Source organism: Pipra filicauda, unplaced genomic scaffold, assembly GCF_003945595.2.
Source record: "Pipra filicauda isolate LSUMZ 115617 unplaced genomic scaffold, ASM394559v2 scaffold125_size2111803_pilon, whole genome shotgun sequence".
Taxonomy (NCBI): Eukaryota; Metazoa; Chordata; class Aves; order Passeriformes; family Pipridae; genus Pipra; species Pipra filicauda.
The window spans coordinates 833,588-854,613 of NW_024103718.1; the positions used below are offsets into that span (position 1 = coordinate 833,588).

A 21,026-nucleotide genomic window follows, 5' to 3' on the forward strand; every position below is an offset into this window, starting at 1 on the left:
AAAGCATAAGCATTACTGATAAGCATTACTGTAATTTAACTTCTAATCTTGTCAGTGGAATTGCAATTGCCAGTAAGTATAGTTTTGAATTTCAAGACTAAGTAAAATAATTCATGATGACCTCTTTGGACAGAGAACAATAACTGCAGTCTCAGTAATGAAGAATATTCATACCATCCAGAAGGCAATATTTTTATTTTTTTTTTAATTTCAATTTCATTTTCTAGTCTATTTCCATTTCAAAAGACAGTGATTTAAGTATTGTTTGATCTGATCCATGGTTCCTTATTACTATTAGTGTAATAAGTAAGTTTTTATCTAATGAGAGGACATTACTTACATGTCCTGTATGATGCCAATGCAAATTTTGTGTTTTCTTAAAATGTTCTTCTGCAAATGTTAATACTTTTCAACTCCAAATTTAACAATAGTACTTTTAAATCAGCTTATTTGCACAACTTTTAATGGGAGATGATTAGAAGTTTTAAAAACTTCTATATTCACATTGACTCAAGTCAACATGAAACAAAGAGTTTATTGCTGTGAATAATATTGCAGAGTGTGTGTAACAGAAATATCCGTTATGTCTAGTTTATTTATAACCTGAAAATTAAATAGCATCAGCAGTCATGTCCTCACACTTACCTCTGGTAATTTTTTTTATATTTTAATGTCTGTTCTGTTTGATTTTCTAATTTAGGAACACTATTTAATATTTGTTTACTAAAGCATTTTTCTAAGCCATCACTGTAACACATAGCACTACAAGTGCAATAGGATTTATTTTCCTTAGGAAGTATACACAGTAGTTTGGTTGGTTTTATCCACACCTCTGTTGGAGTTATGATTTACCAACATTTATGATGTTTTCATTGTTCGAGTGTTCCCAGTAATAACTAAATTGAGATGTTTTGTCACCACTTTTCATTTTAACTCTGAAAATCCATTTCAGGTAAATTTAAATGTGTGTGGAGAATCCGATCACTAAAGAGCACTGCAAGGCATACTCTGTTACAGACCCTATGTACTCTTGTCACAGTGACTCAGATAGTCTCTTAGGTTGCCCAAGGGCCAGTGCTCAATGTTTCTGCCTTTTATTTTTGACTACTTCAAAGTCTGAACAACCTAAATAAACACAGATAAACTGGTTTAATGTAAGAGCATCTAAGTTCAAAGTTCTTTTTTATTTTGATTTTCAATAGTCTTTTGAGAAATAAGGGTTAATTTCTTTTCATCATTAAAGGTCTCTGGGCTTACTGTGTTGCTTTAAAATCTCTGATGCAGTTCTTAACAGGACTGTAACTTGTTGATAAAGGGGCTTCAGTGACAAAATTGGCTTGAAATGTTCTACTATCATTAGGCAGTTTTTTCATTTAAATTTCCCTCTGGCTTTATTGAGTGTTGTTTCTAAATTCAAACTAGTACCCTTGACCACTCTATAGTTTAACTTCATACTGTCAGCATAGGGAAAGTAACAAGTGGTTGTGTTGTGAAGGAGGAGCCACCCCACCATTGCCAAACCTACTTTCAGTAGGAGCAGAATCCCTAGAGTATACTGCAAAGGTCCAGAAGACACCTGGCTTTCACCAGAGGTAGCCCAACATAGACAACCAAGATGCCAACCCTGAAGAGGGATTTATTTCAAACATACAGAGATAAAAAAGGTAATAATACCAACTTTTTTCCCCCAGAAACTGCAACTTTAACAATTCTGAAAAAGGAGATTCAGAGAAATTCTTCATCTGACTGCAAGGCAGTTACTGAGAATCAAAAATGCAGCTAAACAATATAGTCCATTTTGTAAAACTTATCCTAGTGCAATCTGAAATATTTTCACTAGCTTTACATTGGTATAAAGTAGCAGAATCTACTTCACTAACTACAGGAAAGAAAGCCATCCAGCTATTAAAAACACCTTCACTGTGCTGGTCTAGGTTGAAAGTGCAGAACAATGTTTTAATTTTTTCCCCAACGTTTTTGACTCTTGCAACTTAATCATCCCTCCTATCTAACATCCCAATCTGAAGTAGGAATCCATAACAATAAGTTCTTCATATTTTTTCACCTATTTCATGAATTGATTTTTTTAGATTTGAAAAGCACTTCATGAATCACTCAGGGGTTGCTAAAAATGAATAGTAATGTGCCCAATTAATTTATCATGCCAGCTGCTGATTTCCTTCTGATGACTTCATGCTGTAGACAGGAATCCTTACGTTAGCATAAGCATCTCACCTGCCTGTAGAAAATTGATTGCATTACAATTTTAAAATGAGAACTGACCTCAGCTGTGTTCTTACATAGAATAATTGGACTCTAGTTATCAAAAATAAGTGACAGCAAGGACATCTGAGTGTATTTTAATGCCTGGTCAAACATCGTGGATCTTTGCACTCAAGTAAGACACATCTTTTGCAGTGACAGTTACTGTGCTATAACTAATGTGGTGCAACCACATAAATATCTATTATTTCAAAGGCGGTATCTCCAATTGTGTTGACTTAATGAACGAAGGTTTTATTTAAGAGCTCTGGCAGTTTTACAAGCATATGATCATAGTTTTACAGTTCCCCCTAGACAGTGTTCATCTTACTGAGAAAAATGGTTACTGTAATTTATAGGATAGTACATTGCCTCATTGGGCTTTTTGTATGTTTGTTTGTTTTTAAATTAGCTACCTCTAGTCATACATAACATCTGAAAGCTCCAAGAAAATTTGTCCTTATGAGAATTTCTATGACAAAGTTAATTATCAATACTTTCTTAATAAAGAAGAGGAAAGGAGAGATTTTAAGCTCATCTCTTGGACTCCTGGTTATGTTGCACTGTGCTAGAGGTTATCCAGAAAATGAAAGATCCAAGAGTTGAACCCAGTCACCTTTCTTTCAATTCAAGGTCTTGGATCAAGATCAGCCTCTTATATCCATTTTCTGCTACATGTTCCTGAGGAGTCTGCATTTTTGTGCCCAACCATTGCTTGGTAGAAAAGATAGTCATGACATATAGACATGCATGCATTCGCACATGCTCTCAGCAAGACCGTGGGAGCTAATGAAACAAGTAATTTGTTTTGACTGTTTTCATTGCCTATAGGAAGTTTAACTGCAAGGATGTAGTTGTTATTGTTTACTTTGGCTGAACACCAGATATCCCAGTCCCTCCAGAGGGAATGGGAGAGGGGAAGGGGGGAAAAGAAGGGAAAAAAAACCTCTACGGAATTGAAGCTGCTAAGAAAGGGTGTTTATATTTACACAAAGAGGGAAGATGTACAGGCAGAGAAGAACTAAAAATAGATACTTCCCCACAACCAGCACTCTTCTCCCCCGAAGGAACTGCCCAACCGCTCCGCTCAGCTACCTGGAAGAGAAGGGGCCACTTGCTTCCTTCCCATCTATTTTATATCTGAGCTGACGTAATGTGGTATGGAATATCTTATTGGTAAAATACACATCAAATGACCTATCCTATTTCCGTTTCCTTTTCAGGGAGAGTAACAAACCCATTATAGTAGTAGAGCTTTCAGTGAATATTAGTAATTAATAAAAAAATGAACCAAAACTGGTACAAAGGTGGAGAGAATCTTTCCAGTGAGATGCACACAAATAACAATAGCACTGCTGAATGCTGCAATTTCTGTACACACATAGAAATGGAAACAATTTCAAATTTAATTTCTGCTTTATCTAATAATTATGTAATATAATTGTTTTGATAAACTGATGGACTTAAGCTGATATCCTTCTCTTTTCTTATTCAAACTGTGTCAGAGTATTTAAAACCTGACTTAGATTATTTTATAGATAAGTGAAGTAAATGAAAATAAACGAATGAATCTCTATTTGCACTCAAACAAGTCTAATGATGCACCAAACTTCAGAGTCCCAGCTTCCCGGTAATTTAATGAAGAAAGAGAGCCAACCTCTGAAGACTGTTCAGCCCACTCAGGACCTGAGTCACTCTGCAGAAGTGCTTGTCTCTCATGATGGATTACAGACAGATCACAGCAAAAGCAGGCTTCCAAACTGATGCCCTGAATACATACAATTCAGATATGAATTCAGAACGTTTTGTCAGAGATTTTACCTTTGTGTCTTTGCTCTTGAACCTATGGATATTCAGATATGTCATAGAAAAATGTTTTTGGAATGCACTTAGGATGAATTTAAGAGCCTAAGGACAAAGGTATGTGATCACAGGTTGTAGTTTAAATCACCATCTTTCATCTGAGATGTTTTAATTCCCAAGTCATTGCAACTTTGGAAGTAGCTACAATTTTACCAGTGTTTTCATCGGAAAACTTGACTCAGTCTTCTGAAGTTTAGAGATCTAATGGAAATTTCCAGAATTAACTGGGCCCATTACTGTGTTACATAGATTGTGTGCATCAAATCATTTCAAACGCAGGTTTGTTACCATTTCCTGTCCCTGATGATATATTTTCAATGGGTACATCTTAGACTCTTTTAAGCCAAAGACTTAGTCACACCATCTTTCCAGAGCTGACATGAATGTACACCCAGACTTTTCTTGTTATTTCCAACTAGGGACATATTAACCTATGGCACAATTTCCTTGCCCCTGCTGTGTGATCCTGTGCTTTGTATTTCCAGTTTCAATCCTTTTACTAGTTCAGTCCTTCAGACTGTCCATCCAGTTAATTTTGTATGGTCTTCCATCTTCACCTTTTTACCGAGGGCTTACAGGTTCATGTCTTTGGCAAATGTCTTTGGCATACTCTGAATTTTTGTATCAGTATCAGTAAAGTATATACAGTTCCAAAAACATCATTTGAAACATTGCCAGTAATCTCCTATCCCAGTAATATTCCTTTTGTTCCTAATATTGTTTCCTTCCTTTAAACTATGTTGTGATTCCTTTACATTTCTAGAACACCGTATCCAAAATAATTTTGGTTTCCCTGAGTGGTATTGCATCCAATATATGTGTTCATATTATCTAGATTTCCTGTGTTTGTTTTCTTAAAATATTGGTTATCTTATAAAGACATATGTCAGGTTAATTTAGCATAATTATAATCTACTTTGGGTTAAAACTGTTATTCATTATACTCTATTTTCATTATCTCAATGTCTCTGGCTGTGCAATGCTTCATAATTTGTTTGAAATCCTTGCTCAGCTCATGAGGTCACAGTCACTTGTTTTTATGTTGCCTGGATCATGTACATTCCTTTTTCTTATAAGGAAAAAAGCTAGTTTTTATTTTTCAGATATTTGATTGCCACCCTGATAGATTAATTAAAAGTCTGTGTTGTTAAACTGTCCTTTTATGTACAAGGATTTTTAGTATTCTCAAGTGGAGATTACAGGATCTTGCCCTCTTGGTCTAGACATTTCCTTAAAAACAATTTTATGTCTTTGTTTTCTTCTCCTCTTAGATGAGTAATTTTCATTTCCACAGAGCATATCATTAGCCACACTGCATTTGCTACTAGTAGTCAACATCCCCATATTAATTTTGTTTTGGACTGCCTGTAAATTGTCTTTAATCTTAACTGGTTTTTTGCTGCTTGGTGAAGCAACTCTTCTTCCCATTTTCTTTTTATTTGGATGATGAAAGTACCTTTTAGTACTTGCAGTTTTGCAAGATCTGACCCTGCCTAACATTTTCTGTTCTCACTTTCTTCATATATTTTCTGACATCTGACGGTTTTCCTTGCATATTAGTTTCATGTTCCACCCTACAAGCTTTCGGCATAGTCCAGATATACTCTCTGAGGTGACTGCTCATCTAGTTAGAAATGGAGTCCTTTGTTATAAAAGGTTTTTCCACATGTTTGAAGATGCAAGTTTTTCACAGTCCACAGCCAGTCTTTTTCTTATAGGAATTCTTACACTTTTTTCAGTCTTCATTATTTCCTTATTTTCTGATGTTTTAAAGTGAAATTCTGATTTATTTATGTTTAGCATTTATTTGTGTTACAGACATTTTAAAAAATGGAATGAATGTGTCATCACATTGAGATACAGCTTTCTTGGCCAACTATTCAGTAAGGTTTTGTACCTCACTTTTCTTGTGTTGTGTTTCTCATTCTCACATACCTGGGTCTACCCCTTATTGATGGAATTTATTTTCTGGGAACTTGAAATTTCACCTCATATTTTTCATAGTGATTTTAACTGCTTACTTACTATCATAATTATTTACATATTAAATAATGCAGAAATTTATATAAAACCAATAGGACCCTACTAAAACCTTTCTGAAAAGAATCTGAAACCAATAACAAAACTTTTGTGCTTTCTCTAATTTTCTTACAGTTATCACATACTTTGTTTATACTTTATCACATCAATATTTTTGCCCTGAGGAGGACCATATTGGTACATGGGGATGTGGGAAAAAAGCAAGAAGAGGATTACTGTGTTAAACTGACATGCAAATGTACTGCATCATCTATGTGACAGGGAAGATGCAGTGAGTTACTCAAACTATTGGAGGCAGTTCTATGGCCTTCTACACTTCTATATAGTCCTCTCACAAAAATTTTCAGTCAGAATATTGCCATTGCTTTAAAATTCAAAAAAAATCCAAATGGCACAATTAGTATATTTTAGAAGATGGTAAAGGTGAAAATCACACATGTAATCTTACAAATTTATATGAGTTAAATTCCTGATAGTTTCTTTCAGTTGTATGCAAGGATCTTCCACTAATTCTCTCAGTTTAATTAGTTTAATTTCTTTGCATTTTCTTGTTAAATAAAGCCAAAAAAATGCTCTGTATAACTACTCTCATGGAGGTCTTTTATTCATTTTCTTTAAACAGAACGTGCATTTGAAATGAAATTATTTTTTTCCTTTATGCATCATATGTTAGGTTAGTGCTGAGAGAGGTTAATGCTGCTGGACCACTGATATACAGTGGCTTCTGTCTTTGTCATTTAGACATGGGAATTGGAAAATGAGTCCTCTTTTTATTAGAGTATGTCTTCTTCACCAGCAGGCATCAAACTGCTAAATCACGAGAGTTCCTACCATAGAGAATGAAAAGTCATTGTGATAAGTAATTTTTAAAAGAATGGAAAATGGTTATATTTTGTCTTTAGTTATTAGTTATATTACAAATTTTAAGCAATTCAAATGATAGAGGGTTATCATGCCATGTATAGAACCACAAAACGGTTTGGGTTGGAAGGGACATTAAAGATCACACAGTTCCAAACCCCGTGCCATGGACAGGGACACTTTTCACTAGACCAGGTTGTTCAAAGCTGCATTCGACTTTGCCTTGAATGCTGCCAGGGATGGGGCATCTACCACCTCTCTGGGCAACAAGTTCCAATGCCTTACCACTCTCACAGTGAAGAATTTCTTTCTAATATCTAATCTAAACACTTTGTTTTGGTTCTTTAAGATACTTCACACTTAACAAATAATCATAAGTAAATATAGTCCTATAAGTATCAAAATATATCACACTGTCAATATTGTGTCAATATTTAAAGAAAAAAAAATAATTTTTGCAGCAGCAGCAATGTAGAGTGTAGGTAGGCGGGTGGGAATGGGCTAGAGAAATCAATAGCCAGAGGAGACTTCATGAAGAAGGATATGCACCTCTGTCATGGTTTGAGAACCCTAAAATCCAATTCCCTAGTCCAAGCCCCCCCTCCCTCATCTCAACCCAGTGTGAGATGGGTTTTCCAGACACCACACAAGACTCAAAATGGGGGGAAGGGATTATATATTACAGTGACTGTAAAAAATAAATATTACAATACATTACACACACAATCTAGGCTATCTACAATGACAAAACAGTATTTACAATGGATCAAACCTCTTCTCCCTTCCAAATAAAAGTCCAGGAGGGAAGAAGGAAGAGATCCTTTCCACTCTCAGAGCAGCAATGTCTCTAGGGCAGCAGGCTGTCTTCTCTCATGCAGCAGCTGTAGCTGGATCTCTGCCAGTACACACGAGGGGGTATCCAAGCCCCTCAGCCCTTCGTCTCCAAGCGAGGGTCTTCTCTTCCGTGGGCTGTGTTCACCCAGACAAAGGTCACTTCACCACGTCGTATCAATGAAGTACAGAAGCCTTCATGATGGTCTGTATCTTCAGAGGATTCAAGCCCCCTTTGCAGAGCTCCCATGCTCTGACTCAAAACTGCCAGCTTGGCAGTAGCAGCGGGGGGACCAAGGTCACCCCCTCCACATTCTTTCTCTGAGCTTTTCAGCTCCTTTCTGCAGTGCTATAGCACTCCAAGACTCTTTCAAGTAGGAGTCCATCATCCTCCTCTCTCTAGGAGGGGTCTCCAAGGCGTTTGGGGGGTTTTGGTTCAGTTCTTACCCCAGCTCTCTCTCTCCCTGTAGAGCTTAGTTCTGCTCTCTCTGCTGCTGGCTCTCTTTCTCTCGGACAACTCTGTGTCTCTCTTACTCGGTTGCATGCTTGTTTGCTGCTTCTCTCTAATCTCTTCTGGTTCTCTGCCACATTTCCTTGGTCAGTGTTGTTCTGCTGCTGCTGCTGCTGCTGCTCACGGTGGAGAAACTTACTTCAGCTTTCTAGCTACAGGTACCTAGCCCAGTTTAACACTGTCCCAAGTCCCTGTAGCCCCCCAGCTTGCGGCTGGTGGGGGGGCTCAGCCCCCAGTGGGGCTGAGGGCCCCTCAACTCGTGGCTTCCACAACATGGCCACCTCTCCAACAACAACTACAACTACTTTCTTTTCCGGTCTAAGTGTGATATGTTTATATTTTGCAGAAGCGCTCATTGGCTCAAACCTCAAGGGTCACCACCCCCTGGGGGTCTACCATTTTATAACTTCAGGGGGAAAAATGTTTTCCCCCACCACAACCTCTCAGTAAGGGTAGGAGCTGCAGCTGCTGCTCCATAGGAGAGATACTGCTTGCTGCTATAGCTGTGCCCCCTCACATTCCTTTCCAGAGCTTCTACCAATATAGCTAAATCAGAGTCTTCAGGCTTCCATTTCTAGCCATTCTTTGCCTACTGCTGGGCAAGGAGGTGAATGGAATCTTTGCACTTGGAGTTTTGTTGTGGTAATAACAGTTAAGAGTAGACAAACATGGGAATGAGAGAGAGGGTAAAGTAGTAAGAAAGCCCATTGTTCATGAAGGATGTTTTAGTTCTATATACCCTCTTAAAATAAGAATTTATATGCAGACCTATCAAAATTACATACAATATATTTATCATGTTCCCTCATATTTAAGGTCATTTTAAGGTCATATTTAAATCATATGCATAGAATCATGTAATGGTTTGGGTTGGAAGGGACCTCAAAGATCATCTAGTTCCAAACCCCCTGCCATGGGCAGGTACACCTTTCACTAGACCAGGTTGATCAGAGCCCCATCGAGCTTGGCCTTGAATGCTTCCAGGAATGGGGCAGCCACAGCTTCTCTGGGCAACCTGTGCCAGTTCCTCAACACCCTGACAGCAAAATATTTTTTCCTAATATCTAATCTAAACCTACTCTCTTTCAAAGTCATTGCCCCTTGTCCTATCAATACATGCCCTTGTAAAAAGTCTCCAGCTTTCTTGTAGGCTCCCTTCAGGTCATCCCAAAGCCTTCTCTTCTCCAGGCTGAACAATCCCAATTCTCTCAGCCTCTCCTCGTAGGAGAAGTGCATCCAGTGATCTTGGTGGCCCTTCTCTGATCTTGCTCCAACAGGTCGATGTCTTTCCTGTGCTGGAGACCCCAGAGCTGGTTGCAGCACACCAGGTGTGTTGTGAGTGGAGTGGAGTGGAGTACTCCACCAAGAGTGGAGTAGAGGGGCAGAATCCCATCCCTCAACCTGCTGGCCATACTGCTTTTAAAGCACTAACAAGTTCTTCTCAGCAGAGTTGCTCTTGATCTGTTCATCCCCAACCTGTATTGATACTGGGGGTTACCCCAAGCCAGGTGCAGGACCTCGCGCTTGGTCTTGTTAAACTCCATGTGATTCCCATGGGCCCACTTCTCAAGCTTGTCCAGATCCCTTTGTATGGCATCCCGTCCTTCAGGTGTGTCGACCTCACCACTAAGCTTGGTGTCATCAGCAAATTTGCTGAAGGTGCATTCGATCCCTTTATCTACGTCATTGATGAAGATATTAACTAACACTGGCCCCAATTCGGACCCCTGAGGGACACCACCTGTCACTGATGTCCATTGGGACTCTGAGCCATTTACCACTACCCTCGGGATGCAACTGTCCGACCAATTCTTTATCCACCTAACAGTCCACCCATCCAAACCATCTCTCTCTGATTTAGAGAGAAAGATATTGGGATGGGCTGTGTCAAAGGTTTTACGGAAGTTGAGATAAATGACACCTGTAGCCCTTCCTTTGTCCATTGATTTAGTCACTCCATTGTAGGCAGGACTTGTCCTTGGTGGAGCCATGCTGGCTGTCTTGATTCATCTCCCTTCTGTTTTTAATTGCATGTGAACTATGTTAATTTGTTAGTCATGATGATTTAAAAATGGAATTGATGGAATCTATTTTGAAAGCTGGATAAGAAAATATCACTTTCTGAATGAAAAAAAAAGGACTTGACACACTCTTTTCTTCCTTTGCTAGGACATGGAAAGTGTGACTGTGGGAAGTGCAAATGTGATGAAGGCTGGTATGGTGAAGCCTGTCAGTATCCAACTACTTGCAATCTTACACGGAGAAAAAGCAATGAAATGTGCAAGAATTCTCAAGATATCATCTGTTCTGGTGCAGGTAAGATGTCTTTTGTTGCTTTTGATGGTTTGATGCTCTCAGTGTTATCTTGAGAATCATCGTAATTTCTTTTCTAACAATTTTGTAGAGTATGTTTCAAAAGACTGAGAAATAACTGTGTGCATACTGAAGTGTTTCACTTTCCTATTTCTATGCATATAATGTACACTGATTCAGAATACCTACTTTAGTACTCTATCCATAGCTGTTTTAGGTTGGTGAAACTGCAGCTGTGTCATGTATTTTGCTCATCAAAATGTTGTGATAATGGGATTAACTCAAGAAGTGATGCAATTTCTTATTTGTGTTTGTGTTTGCAGTGTGCAAAAATGGCATTTACAAATATCTTTCCGAGGTGTTTATAAGCTGTACAATTTTTTGAGACGCTTTTGAATTGTAACAGTGATTCTTAAAATCAGTTGTAGAAAACCTTCTGAATAATTTTAAAGGGGTACTTTCATTTTCAATTTTCTGATTTGGTAACATTTTTTTCTCTAATTGTTTAATTTAATAACCAACCTAACTAAAATAGAGAGTCCTTTCCTTAAAAAAAAAACAAAAACAAACCCAACACCCCCCCAAAAAAAAGTCAGAAAACCAAACAACGTTTAGAAGACTTCACTGCAGAATAGTAGAATTTTGAAGAGCATTTGCTACCAGTCAAGGTTTGAGACCAGAAATTACCTTCCAGTTTTTCCGTGATATTGATCACTCAATGAGTGTTTCAAGAACCTCACTTCTGCTCACTATTCCTGGCCTTTAATTTCTCTCTGGGTCCATAAATTTTCATACAACGAATTTTCTCACAAGTTAGCTGCTGGCATGAGCAAAGAACCCAAAGGATTTGTGGGACTTGTTACAGAGAAGTTAGCCCTCACAGCAGGATGTGAAGCCAATTTAACATAAAACTTCTAGCATGTGGCATGCTGAGTAAATGATACATTTCATTTATGACAATAATATAGATTATATGAAACTCACAATTGAGAGACAGATGAGAGACAGCTAAATGAGAAACTGACTCTCAAAAATAAGTATAGTTCACTGTTATAAGTCAAAGTTCTTAAAAAAACCCTCTTTCTTTCCTTGGCTAGAAGTGGCCCCATTCTTCACAGAAAAAACAGTGTAGCTGAACAACCACTATAAGTAAGGGAGTGCTTGTGAATAAATGCTTTTGGTTTTGCTGATATTAAACAGGATAGGAATGCTGATATTAAACAGGACAGGATGAGACAGGCTTAGGAATTTGGGGTAACTTTGGCTGTAGTCATACGTATTTTCTCTTGGTAGGATTGTCTTTTGATCTATGACTAGCATTGATCTTCGAGTCTGAGCTGTTTTTTAATTGGCAATAAAAGATGGGAAGGGATGACATGAATTGTTACAAAAACAGTCCTCTGCAATCACACAAATAATTATTTATTGTAATACTTTTCATTAATCAATCAGGATCCACCTAAAATTTCACTTTTCTGATTTAACTGTTCCTAATAATTTGTCAGAATGGGGATTATCTGTAAACATAACAGTTTTCTTAAAATTTTGATTTGTATTTGTTTCCTGAGTAATTATAGCAAATAACTTGAGTTCTGTAGGTTACTTATGTTGTTTATCAGTTGTATTATTATTATCTTATTATATTAGCTCTTGAAAATATTTTTTTGAATGTCTGCCTAATATTTCTGTTCTTTAAATTAATATGTTTAGTAAAAGTTGTGCTGTACTTGTAGAGGTAAAATGTAAACTGGTTTCTACAAACTAGTGGTGTAACATCAGCATAAAAGTTCTATTTTGGAGGAATTCTTTGATGTCAATAACCATGTTTTCTAAAATACGTATGGGTGTAACATGAGAAATATGAATCCTGTGAAGTTCATTTTTTCATACCTTCTGCCATAGTGATATCATTGACTGCTGAAACAACCTGTGCAAGCCTACTGACCACAGGGCCCCAATAACATGGTATTGCACAAAATTCCTAGCCTTGCAATTTTGATAAAGGTGAGAGAGGTAGAGAAAAGGGATGTCGTATATGACCAGCATGGTAATACTTTTGTTTCTAATATGATTTTAATGTATTTTTGCCCATTTTTTGACTGTACAACTCATTAATATGTTTATTTGTGAGCTTGGGTCAGACAAACCCGTTGAGGAAAAAAGGGGGATTCTTCTTTCCCTAGGACCAACAAAATGAACTTTTCCTGTTTGGGACGACATGTCATGGAGAGAGGCAGCCACTGAGGTGAGGGGGCAACCCTGTTCAAAAGACCAAGAAACAACTGTGGGACCAGACCAAAGGCGATATAAGAGATCTGTTTACAAACCCATTTCCCTCCTTTGCCTTCTCTGAGCACTCTGGCTTTTCATTATGTCAGAAAGTTTTCTTTTGTAGTTTATGGTGTGGGAAAAAACAACTCTACCCTTCCAAAGCACATGAATGTTGTATCTCATTACAGCTAAGATTAGACTTTTTGATGATATGGATTGTTTCTGTGTCTGTCTTTATTTGATTGGATGATCTTAAGATTTCAGCCTTCTCAGACATAAAATATGTACTATCTCTGATGGACTAATGAAGCTCTTTCTATAAACTGCAGTCACTGAGTACTGTCTTAAATGTTTACAGGCACGTGTCAGTGTGGCAGATGTAAATGTGCAAACTCAGAAGGAAATGGACTGGTGTATGGCAAATTTTGTGAATGTGATGATAGAGAATGTGTAGATGATGAAACAGGAGAGATTTGTACAGGTATGTATTTTAACGAGTGCAAAAAATAGTGAAAATTAATACAGGCTGTTATAATTTGATTTTGTGGTCCTAAAAATAACTTTACTGAATGCATGACTTAAAATAAAAGTAACTGTATTTACAAGAATTTAGTTTGCAAATTGTAAGTGGAAATTTCAGATACAAAAATGAACTAAGAATAAGGTTAAAGAATGAATAAATCCTGTGACATCCTCCTTTTTTTGGAAGAACTGCAAAGAGGATTGCATAAGATAATTCACTAAGGTAATTCAAAACTCAGTGTGTCTGTCTTCAGTACAATATAAGAAATGTGAACGCTTTGTGGCACAAATGAGAGCAGGATGGAGGACATAGGAGAAAACAAAACAAAGCAAAACAAAAAGTAGAATATTAAGAACTTTGAAAAGGAAGTAAAAATTAAAAATAGCAAGAATAAATGTAAGAGAGAAAGGGATGAATGAATGAAAAAAAATCATCTGTGATAGGAAAGACAGGAAAATCAGATGGAATGAACTCTGCTGATAGATAGAAATGCAACCAAAATTCAAACCGTGTTTTCATTTCAACATAAGGTAGGAACTGGGCAACTAAATTTTAAATACCCACCATTTATGGCATTATAAATGCTGTTGCCTACATTGCTAGGGAGGCTTGCCCTTGAGCTGGAAGGTGCTACAAATACTGTCCAAGCCATACACATGCATACTGTGTCCGTATGCATGCAAGTGTTCTGATCTGCTCTTAGACTATTCATATCTAATGATGTGTCTGTGTATAAAAAGAGAGAGAGTACTTGTGTAAAATAGCTTTCCCTGTCTTTTCCTTACACAAAGAGCAAAATAAATTCTATTAATTTAAGTGCCTTTGAAGGCAAAAAGAACTTTCTATTTTGCATAGGATCTTGCAACAATTACATATGGTACCAAATATGATAAAAAAATTATCATTTGTTTGGTTCCAGTAAATTCTCTTTCCACTGTTTTTGTTTGTATTTTTCCTCCACCTGTTTTGCTGCTGGTTTATATTAAGTTTTTCTTAGCTTTTATTTCCCCTTGTTTCATCCAATCATTCCATATTTCAGAAAAGACCAGATGCATCTGTGTGAAAAACTAGTTTTATGTGTATGGAGAAATCAAAGTATGCTGATAAAAAAGGACAAACTGTGGGTAGATTCAAGTCTCTGCAGTTGGTGATTGATCAGCATAAAAGTCATGATACCTCATTTAAGATTTGGAGCCTTCTAAAGTATAGGTATAAACTAATGGTTTACTTGACTTGGTTGGGTTATACTGTAAGCTGAAGAGGTTATGCAGGTAGGCTATGAGTGTTACATTTTACTTTGCTTTCTAACAAACCTCTACAGTACAAAACCATGTTGAACCAGGTTTTATGCAGAAAAAATGCACAGCAGGTGAACTGAAGATCAAAGGTACATAATTTCATCAACTGGGAGCTGGGATTTTATCCTGGGAAAGCATACCATGTCATGCTGAGATATGGATAACATGTATTTTTATTTTTGCAAAAGGGCACTGCATTTTTTAGAACTGCAAATCAGTTCTTAGGTAGAGCAAAGTTGCAAAGATGTGTTAAACCTCAGTTGGATTTCTATCAATCAGTTGTCTGCAACACTTTTTATTAAAGGTAACATAAATTTTGGAATCAAGTTATAGCTTATTTTTAATAAAGTATCCTGGTTTCTAGCAATTTAAATTCTGATCCCCATCTTTATTTTCTTTTTGTAAGACTTTTTGGCTCTCACTGAATGATTTTTTTCTTCTGTCAAGAGAAAGTGATAGTGGCAAATTTTATCATTTAATTCATACTTATTTGAGGAGTATAAAAGTGTGAACGAAGCATGAAGTTCTGATATTTTAATCTGTAAAAACTGCCAGTATATGAAATTTATTTACTCCTTCACCATCTTCCCTGTTATTTCTTGCCCACTGTTCAAAAACAACCTTTTGGTAATAAGAATTATTTTAGATTATCTTTTCTGCTTAATTCTCTAATTAAATTAATTGGTTTTGACATGTAACCAAACAATCATAATGAAAATTCCATGTGTAGTTGCAAAAACAGGAAAAATTTTATTGAACTATTTGCAATCTTGATAGTTAAAAATATGCATTGACCTGATTTTCATAGAGATGACCAGATCTACTAAACTTAAGGGAAGGAAGAACAAGATCCTGACTTGATCCTTCTAGTAAAGAATTAATTTATGGCTTTAAGATTAGTAAGAGTTGCAACTACTTAGTTTGAATTCTTTGAGCCACTGAAGCACATGGCACAAGTACCTTAGCAGATCAAAATGTTCAAGAGCTGGTTTCATCAAGTCAGAGTTGATGCAAATATCTTTTTTGAGATATGTATGACTTGTTAAATGAACATCTGAAAGATTTGTTTTGCTAATAATTATTTTTAATGAACCGGTTTATTCGTGTTCTAAAATCTTCTTGACAGGTAAGAAGAGTAGCCATACACAGTGTAGGCAATGTGTAATAAATCAAGGTCCCCTTTCTGGAACTATCTGAGGAGTCAAGAACATACAATGCTTTCTTAGACATGCTGAGTATGATGGGCACTTGTGTCCTACCTTAATATGTAAAGCTGTGCTTAAATTTTAACTGTTACACTTACCATCTTCGAAATTGATCTATAAAGTTGAGCTTACAAATATAAAAATGTTGATTATAATTAGTGGTTATTGATTAGATTTAATCTGTGATTAAATGAAAACCTGTTCTAAAGCAGCGGAGAAAACTATAATTGAGATATCCTTTGTCTTATTTTATGTAGTCGTATATGGTTTATAAATTGTTTCTATTCTGAGTCTAGCTCTAGAAATTTTTAAAAGAAAAGATCAAAACAGTTAAATTGTTAATGCCTTTTAAAAACTTGCCTTTTTCTCACTGTATGAAATTTGTTTTGGCTTAAGGCCATGGAAAGTGTTACTGTGGAAACTGTTACTGTGAGGCTGGTTGGCATGGAGATAAATGTGAATTCCAGTGTGACATCACCCCCTGGGAGATCAAGAAAAGATGCACATCTCCAGATGGCAAAATCTGCAGCAACAGAGGTGTGTCATTCGCACGGTCCTTCTATGCATATTTATATAACTTGCTTTTATTTTGCTCTATGCATTTGCTACAGTATGACACTGTGTTTGCTGATAGTTTCTAGTTTGTTCTCAGCTATTTCAGGTCTGGATATACATTTCCAAGTGAGTGGGCAGATACCTGTGTTTAAGTATAAACTTAAACAGATCCACATCCATTTCTTGATTAAGCAAACCTAAGTTGGTCTCATCTTTTAGTTTCGTAGTAAGACTGAGCAGGATAATTTGTAGTAAAAAAAAACCTGTGAAGTGTTCAGTAACAATGGTGAGGAAGGTAGACTTCACAGGATATTTCTAACTACCTGGTGTTTTATTTGCGCAGAGTTTTAGAATTTGAATTTTACCATATACTTCTGTTTAATTTTGCCATTTTGGAAAAAAAAAGAGCATAAAATAAAGTTGTTTTTCACTACTGTGTTTGGCTTCATTGAACAAAGAGTTAAAAAAATATGAGGGATTTTTTTGGCAATAGTCCAGAAATATTACAGTAGAACATAAGCAAAAGTCACATTTCTACTGACAAAACCTGCTGTACTGCAAACATCAAATTATCTTGAGAGAATTTAGAAAATTCTCTTCTCATAATTATGAGAAGAGAAATACAGAGATCATGTAGGCCCATTTAGTCTTGTGACTTTAAGATAAAATTTTTGTGTAGTTCTGGAAATATTAATCAAAGTAGGTTCAGATCAGATACTTTCTTTGCACTGAGAAAGTAATTTCTTGTCAAAGAATTTGTCAAAGCAAGTTTTTGTTAAGATTTGGAATTGTATCGTGTGATTATAACAATTGAAGGAATTGAGTGAGTAGTAAAGCTGGTATTCTGGGTACTTACAACCTCCTATACAAAGGTACATTTGTGGGATATTTCTATATCTTTAGCTTTTCGTGTATTTGTGATTTTATTTTCATAAAACATTTGTAGACTTCTATGACATGAAGTTGCTTTCGAACACAGTATTTTTGCTCCATTTAGTCCTACTTACCCAGGTTTTAGTGTTCATACACCTTGCTGTATAAGTGCAGTTCATCTTGTCAGTCTTGAGACTTGTAAAAATCAAATATTGGGGTTAACCTTGCTGTCTACCCTCCTTCAGTGCTAAGTTGGATAAATTGTCTCTCTCTTTCCCCCCACAACTGTCTAGTCAACCAGCTGAGACCAGATGTGAACCTTTAGATTTTTAAACTTTGGAGAAATGGTGTTTTGCATTTTGATATCCAGGACAGCTGATCCAAATTCACTTTGAAGTTGTTTCTGGGAGGATTAATCACCCTCTGGAGGTGTTTTCTTTTTGGTTTTTTGTTTGTTGGTTGGTTTGGATTTTTTTCTTCTTCAATAATGTCACTGAATTGTGAACGTATAAAAAAATCAGGTGCAAATTTCCTGAGGGCTGCCTTGGTGGCTTTAGCCTTTCCTGCTTCATTTAAGTGTCATGCATACACAATTGTGTAGACCTTACCCTTTTAGAGAAAGTACTCATATATATATGTATTGTTGTCCTCAAATGCATTATATTGTTTAGAGTAATCAATAAGATGACAAAGGTGTTGGCAGAGTAGTAAAAGGTGGAGCTTCTTTGCAGGAAATGAGCTGCATGCATCAGTAAGGTCAGGTTGCTTCTAAGGACCTGTTGGCACCTCAGAAAAAGCAGTGGGTCTGTGGTCCTGAAGCATATTTGTACTTCTGAAGAAGGAAACTGGGTTTTTTTGTTGTTGTTGTTCAGATTTTCCTAAGTGTTCTCAGTATATTAGTAGGATTGTGCCAAATTTGTATTTCTGTCATATTTCATATTTCTTCTTATTGTAAACAACTGGGTGTGGCCCTGAATATTGACTTGGGAAAGTGGATAAATATCCTTTTCAGATAGATCTGTGCTGCAGTTCTTCTTAGGTAAAGAATGACCTCCTAGACATTTTCAGCTGGATTAGAATTTGTATTCCATTGTATTCTTAATATTTATGCTTTAACAACCATTAATTATCTATTGTGCCCAAGCCCAACTCATTTAAACAGAATTGATTTTTATTGTCATTACTGTCAGGGCAAATTACTGTTGATGTCAAAGATTTACGACTGTTCTGCGCACTACATTTTTCTGTTGATTCCTAACAAGTCTCAAACAGCAAAAAGAAACTTGAACAGAAAGCCAATTTGTTTGTATAAAGTATTGCTACTAACTAATCATAGAAGGTTTCAAATCGTAGAAGATGAACACTCGCTCATGATTAACACTTGCAGCTTTGAAACTGCATTCCTGTGAGAGCTAAAAATTCACAAGTGTAAATTCCTGTAATCAAACTACTATTACTTTAAATTGCTCTGTTAATCTTCTATCTCTGTGTATTTTTTTTTCTCTTTCTTAGGCACATGTGTATGTGGGGAATGCACATGCCATGATGTAGACCCAACTGGTGACTGGGGAGATATTCATGGAGATACTTGTGAGTGTGATGAAAGAAACTGCAAAGCAGTGTATGACAGATATTCTGATGACTTCTGTTCAGGTAAGGATTTTATGTAATAGGGACTTTTGTGTAGTTTTATAAAGAGAGCACCCAACTGGTCTGATCTCCCTCTTCTCTAGTGCTCCAGTTCCCATTTTTCTATCTTAAAAAATATACCAAACTTTACTTGTTTTTTCTTGTCGGTTCGGAGTGGATTTTTTAAATTAAAAGGCATAATTCTGTAATTATTTTCTAGGCCATTTAACAAAATTCTGTAAATATTAAATACTTCTAGGTGTCCATCTCTCTTCTAATACTCTTGCATTCAGTATAACCTAGCATAAATTGGATAATGGTTGAAACTTTAAAATATAGATATAACCTTTCTTGGGGAAATTTGAATTTGAAAGTTTGTTAGATTGAATTGTATTTGTTATTTCATGTTATACGGCAGGGAGAGAATAATCAAGAAGAAGAAATTCAAGGAAAAGTAAATAAAGGAGTTAACAAAAAACAGTACCCTGAAAATACAAAATGACATGAGAACAAGTAGAGCATCAATATATGGAAAATATGAATGTGTGGCCCAGCTGCACAATACTGACTGTACATCTTAGACACTTCTACCTTCCTTTTTCTTCTACCTGTGCTTCAGAGCATTATGTTCAAATCGGTTAATACCATCCATCCATCCACCCATGCATCCAAGTTTTTCAGTGTATTTAGATGGATGCTCCACGTATCAACTAACAAAAGCTGAGATTCCGAGTGAGACCTTGCATACAATTTTGTATAGTTACTAATAAAGATGCTAATACTAGGCAAGAGAGAAGGACTTTGATCAATACACGGCATGCAATTTTTACACACAGGAACTCTGCAAAAACAAATGAGTGATTTCAAAGGGACTTGACACATTAGAGGTTGCCAGCTTGAACGCATCCTGCAAAAACCTTATCTGGCCTAATTAATAACAGGAAGAATGCAGTGACGTCAAGGAAACTAGTGATGTGGTATATTCTCCTTCTATTACGAGAATGAAGGATCCATCATTGAAAGACCACAGAAGCTGTCTGTAACAGAGAAAGAAAGCAGAAACCAACATGATACATAAAATTTTCAGCTTTTTCTTTTACTGTTAAAGAAGTGGAATTTTTTTCAACTCTTATGTTAGGGTTTTTTAAATAAATATTGATGAATTACTAGCTAATAAAATGAGTAAAAAAAAGAAAGAAGCTATTCTGAAAACCTTCAGTGAATTAATTCACTAGTTAATGTTTCAGCCACTTGCAAATGTTATATAGGTTTATTTAATGAAAGATCTGGAAGGATGAAGAACTGCAGTCATGAGTGCAACAGGAAGACTTACTTTGGGATGTTGTCAATTTTTGAATGTATCATTGTGTTGCTGTCAATGTTTTTAGCAGTTTGGGACTGATCAAAATATCAGCATCAGCTGAGGAATACAAAGCTACAAATCAACCTGATAAATGTGTTCCATAGTTAAGGGTGAACACAAGAGTTTCAAACCTAATTAAATTGAAGCAAAGCTGTGGCATCTACAGCTAATGCTGCATAACTGAAACACTGATACTTGAACTCCCCCTTTTCTGGATATTATTGCCATTGCAGCTGCTGCTGCCCAGAATGGTAATGGTTGTAAGAAAGCACAGGGTAAGTAAGACAGTTACAGATGAGCTGGGGGAAAGATATTGCCATTTGACACTGGATTAAGGACTGATACAATGTTCTTTATACTGGTATAACTGTAAATGAGCAAAACTGTATGAGAAGACATACAAAATGAGGGACTCATATGGCTTGTTTAGTATAACTAAAACCCATTTTGAAGTATAGCTTAATTTTTCCATCTAGTCATCACAAATTTTAGTGGTAATTATTTTTATCCATTCCCTATTCATTATATTTTAGAAAAGCCTAATTTAACCTTAGCTGGCCATCCAAATATACATTATGCAAAAAAATCCATTTTCACATGAAGCAATGTGAACGTCTTCCAGTCCTGC

General features: G+C 36.3%; 1 protein-coding gene across 1 annotated transcript in view; it reads left to right on the forward strand.

Annotated features, from left to right (window-relative positions):
* ITGBL1 (integrin subunit beta like 1) overlaps positions 1-21,026 on the forward strand; it is a 148,672-nt gene that overhangs the window by 53,523 nt on the left and 74,123 nt on the right. Inside the window, exons 3-6 of the mRNA XM_027730753.2 lie at positions 10,538-10,684; positions 13,311-13,433; positions 16,375-16,515; positions 18,919-19,059. Of these exons, the coding sequence (XP_027586554.2) occupies positions 10,645-10,684; positions 13,311-13,433; positions 16,375-16,515; positions 18,919-19,059 (445 nt within the window). The 5' untranslated portion in view covers positions 10,538-10,644. The remainder of the gene's footprint in view (positions 1-10,537; positions 10,685-13,310; positions 13,434-16,374; positions 16,516-18,918; positions 19,060-21,026) is intronic.